Here is a 3,072-nt window from a genome sequence, read left to right as displayed (position 1 = left end):
CCACCGCCCGCACGGCTGCCCCGCGCTGCAGCTCCGCTCCGGGCTGCGCAGCGAGCACAACGAGCGCTCCATATCCCCCTGGAGATACCGGTACGCACAGAGGGAGGGAGGAACGGAGAGGGGAAAGGAGGGAGGAAAGGAGGGGGGAAAGGAAGGGGGCAGAAAAAAGAGGGAGGAAACGAGGAAGGGAGGGAAGGAGGGAGAAAGAAAAGGAGGGAAGAAAGGAGGGAGTGAAGAAGGGAGGAAAGGAGTGAAGAAAGGAGGAAAGGAGGGAGAAAGGAGGTATAAAAGGAGGGAGGAAAGGATGGAGGGAGAAAAGGAGGGAGAGAAGGAGGGAGAAAAGGAGGGAGGAAAGGAGGGAGAAAAGGAAGGAAGAAAAGAGGGAGAGAGGGAGAGAGGCAAGGAGGGATAAAAGGAGGGAAAATAGGGAGGAAAGGAAGGAGGGAGGAAACGAAGAAGGGAGGGAAAGAAGGATTACTGTGATTTTTATGGGAAAGTTCAGGCTGTCATTTAATAATCACAGAGGCTTTTCTTCCAGAGGTCAGCAGGCCAGAAGTTTAACTATAAAACATTGCTCAGAGGGCAATGACTACATTCATGGTCAGCTTAAAAGGAGGGAAAATAGGAGGGAGGAAAGGAAGGAGGGAGAAAAGAGGGAGGAAACGAAGAAGGGAAGGAAAGAGGGAGAAAAGGAGGGAGTAAGAAAAGGAGGGAGGAAAGGAGGGAGTGAAGAAATGAGGTATAAAAGGAGGGAGGAAAGGAGGGAGAAAAGGAGGGAAGAGGGAGGGAGGGAGTGCCCCACCGCGCTGTGGTGCCTCAGCTTGATCACACACTCCTCTCCTGCCCTTCCCAGGGCATCCCTGCTGGCTGAGCCCAACTGGGGTGACCTGGGGCAGTCCAGGAGGGTCTCACTGACCGTGTCCCCGCAGCATCGACGAGGACGAGGACCGGTACCCACGCAAACTGGCCTTTGCCGAGTGCCTGTGCAGCGGCTGCGTGGATGTCAAGACAGGGCGAGAGACGACATCCCTCAACTCTGTCACCATCCACCAGACGATGATGGTGCTGCGGCGCAAGCCCTGCCCGCGCCCCGCCGGGCTCGGCCTCGTCACCTTCGAGGTGGAGTACATCAAGGTGCCGGTGGGCTGCACCTGTGTCCTGCCCCGCACGGGGCGCTGAGCCCACGCAGCTCCCGTGGAGCACCGTAGCGTGACCGTGTCACCGCGTCCTCCTTGCCTGTGCTTGTTTTAGAGCACCACCCGCAGCCGGGTGTTCTCCACAGCCCCTCACCCAGTTATTTATCAGTTATTTATAAGCCTTCCTGCTGGGAGGGGGTTTGGAACCCGTATTTATTGCTGCCCCCCTCGGCCACGGCTGTGACTCGGGGTGCAGCATCACACCAAGGTGCTCGAGGACGTCCAGTGGGACCCTAACTCGCTGGTTATTTATTTCCCCTAAAAGCTATTTATTGTCTCCTCTCTCTGTGCTATTTAATGCTGCAAATAAAAGCCAATCCACCTCAGCACAGTCCTTGCTCTGTTCTCAGCAAATCTGGTCAGGATGTTGGGAATTGGGGTGCAGGGACAGGGCATATCCATGGATGTCCCTTGAGGACATATCTCAGCCCCAGCATGGTAGGCAAAGCACCAGTGCACCCAGTGAACCCATGGCAGGATGAACTGGGAGACAACGGAGAGGGTGGCAGGGCACAGGGGTGCCCCACCCCCCCAGCCCCGGGGGGGGCCCAGCCCCAGCACCCACAGCACCCCAACACCCACACCTTTCCCATGGCTCTGCCCCGGGCACCCACATCCCACGGGCCTGGCACCACCTGCCAGGGCCACCCCACCTGTCCTGCCAGCACCTAGGGGGGCCCTGGGGTACCTGAACACCCCGAGGGACTGGGGGCTGTGTGGGGAGGGGGCAGAGTGGGGTCTCGAACAGCTGCTGATGCCCAACAGGGTCAAGGATTTGACACATGGCACTTGGGCAACTTCCAGCACACAGGAGTGGAACTGGGGAGGGAAATGCTCCCCACATTCCCTGCTGGGAGGTTACCCCAGGATTTGGGGGGGTCTTCTGGGACTCACTGTGTAGCTGCAGTACAGGATGCCCCACAATTTCACGCCAGTGTTGAGTCCAGAAGGAATTTGCAAGGGGACCCTGAGTGACCACATTATATATACCCCCACTCTAGGTTTGCCCATAATCACAGTGTTTGTCCTCACAGCACACCCCAGTCCAGCCCCAGCCCCCCAGGAGTGGCAGACACCCCCTCCCCACCAGAGCAGGAGACTCCCCCTGGAGCAGGAGGCAAGGGCAGCCTTTCCCACTTTTTATTGCAACAGCAACTGCAGAAGTGATAAAAACCAGGGAGAGCTGGTGCTGGGAGCAGAGCTGCCTGACCCTCCCAGGGCTGGGGAGTCTTGGGGATACCCCTGGGGAGAAGGGGAGACCCTGAGAGCTGGTGTTCCACAGGGATTTGGGGATCCCCCAGGGAACCAGGGGCTGCTTAGAGTTGGGGCACCCTCAGGGAGCTGAGTATCCTTGGGGATCCCCAGGAGTTGGGGAGCTGCTGGGGACTGGAGACACCCCTGAGAAGCTGAGCATTCCCAAGGATTTGGGGATCCCTGAAAATTTTGGAGCCTCTGGAAGCTGGAGATCCCATAGGAAGCTGAGCATCTCCAAGAATCTGGGGATCTTAAGAATTTGAGGAGACCATGCATGGAGGTACATCTCACTGGGGACTTGGGGATCCTCTGGAAGTTGGAGAACCCCTGAGGATCTGGGCATCCATCAGAGAACCTACGGGGAACTGATGATCCCCAGGGACTTGGACATCCCTTGGAGCTGGAGTTACCCCACAAGGAGCTGAGCACCCCTGGGGTGTTGGTGATCCCCAGGAGCTGAGCACCCTGTTTTCCCCAGTGGATCCAGGGAGCAGCTGGGAAGCAGGAGCAGGAGCAGCACAGCATGGCAGGAGGGTCCCCCACATTACTCAGCCTCCACAGGGATGGGGTTCACCTGCCCCCCCACCTCTGCTGGCTGCTTCCTGCGGGCGTCGGCGGGGGG

At 58.4% G+C, this 3,072-nt stretch overlaps 1 protein-coding gene across 1 annotated transcript; it reads left to right on the top strand.

Annotated features, from left to right (window-relative positions):
* Nucleotides 1-19: 19 nt before the first annotated feature.
* Nucleotides 20-1,179, top strand: IL17C (interleukin 17C; the record flags this gene model as incomplete). Its single annotated transcript, XM_009071899.1, has 2 exons — nucleotides 20-90; nucleotides 930-1,179. Coding segments are annotated over 2 exons (321 nt in total), but the record flags the coding sequence as incomplete, so codon positions are not given.
* Between the last annotated feature and the right edge of the window lie 1,893 nt (nucleotides 1,180-3,072).

Source organism: Acanthisitta chloris, unplaced genomic scaffold (assembly GCF_000695815.1).
Source record: "Acanthisitta chloris isolate BGI_N310 unplaced genomic scaffold, ASM69581v1 scaffold28103, whole genome shotgun sequence".
NCBI lineage: Eukaryota > Metazoa > Chordata > Aves > Passeriformes > Acanthisittidae > Acanthisitta > Acanthisitta chloris.
This window is presented reverse-complemented; position numbering and strand designations above follow the sequence as displayed.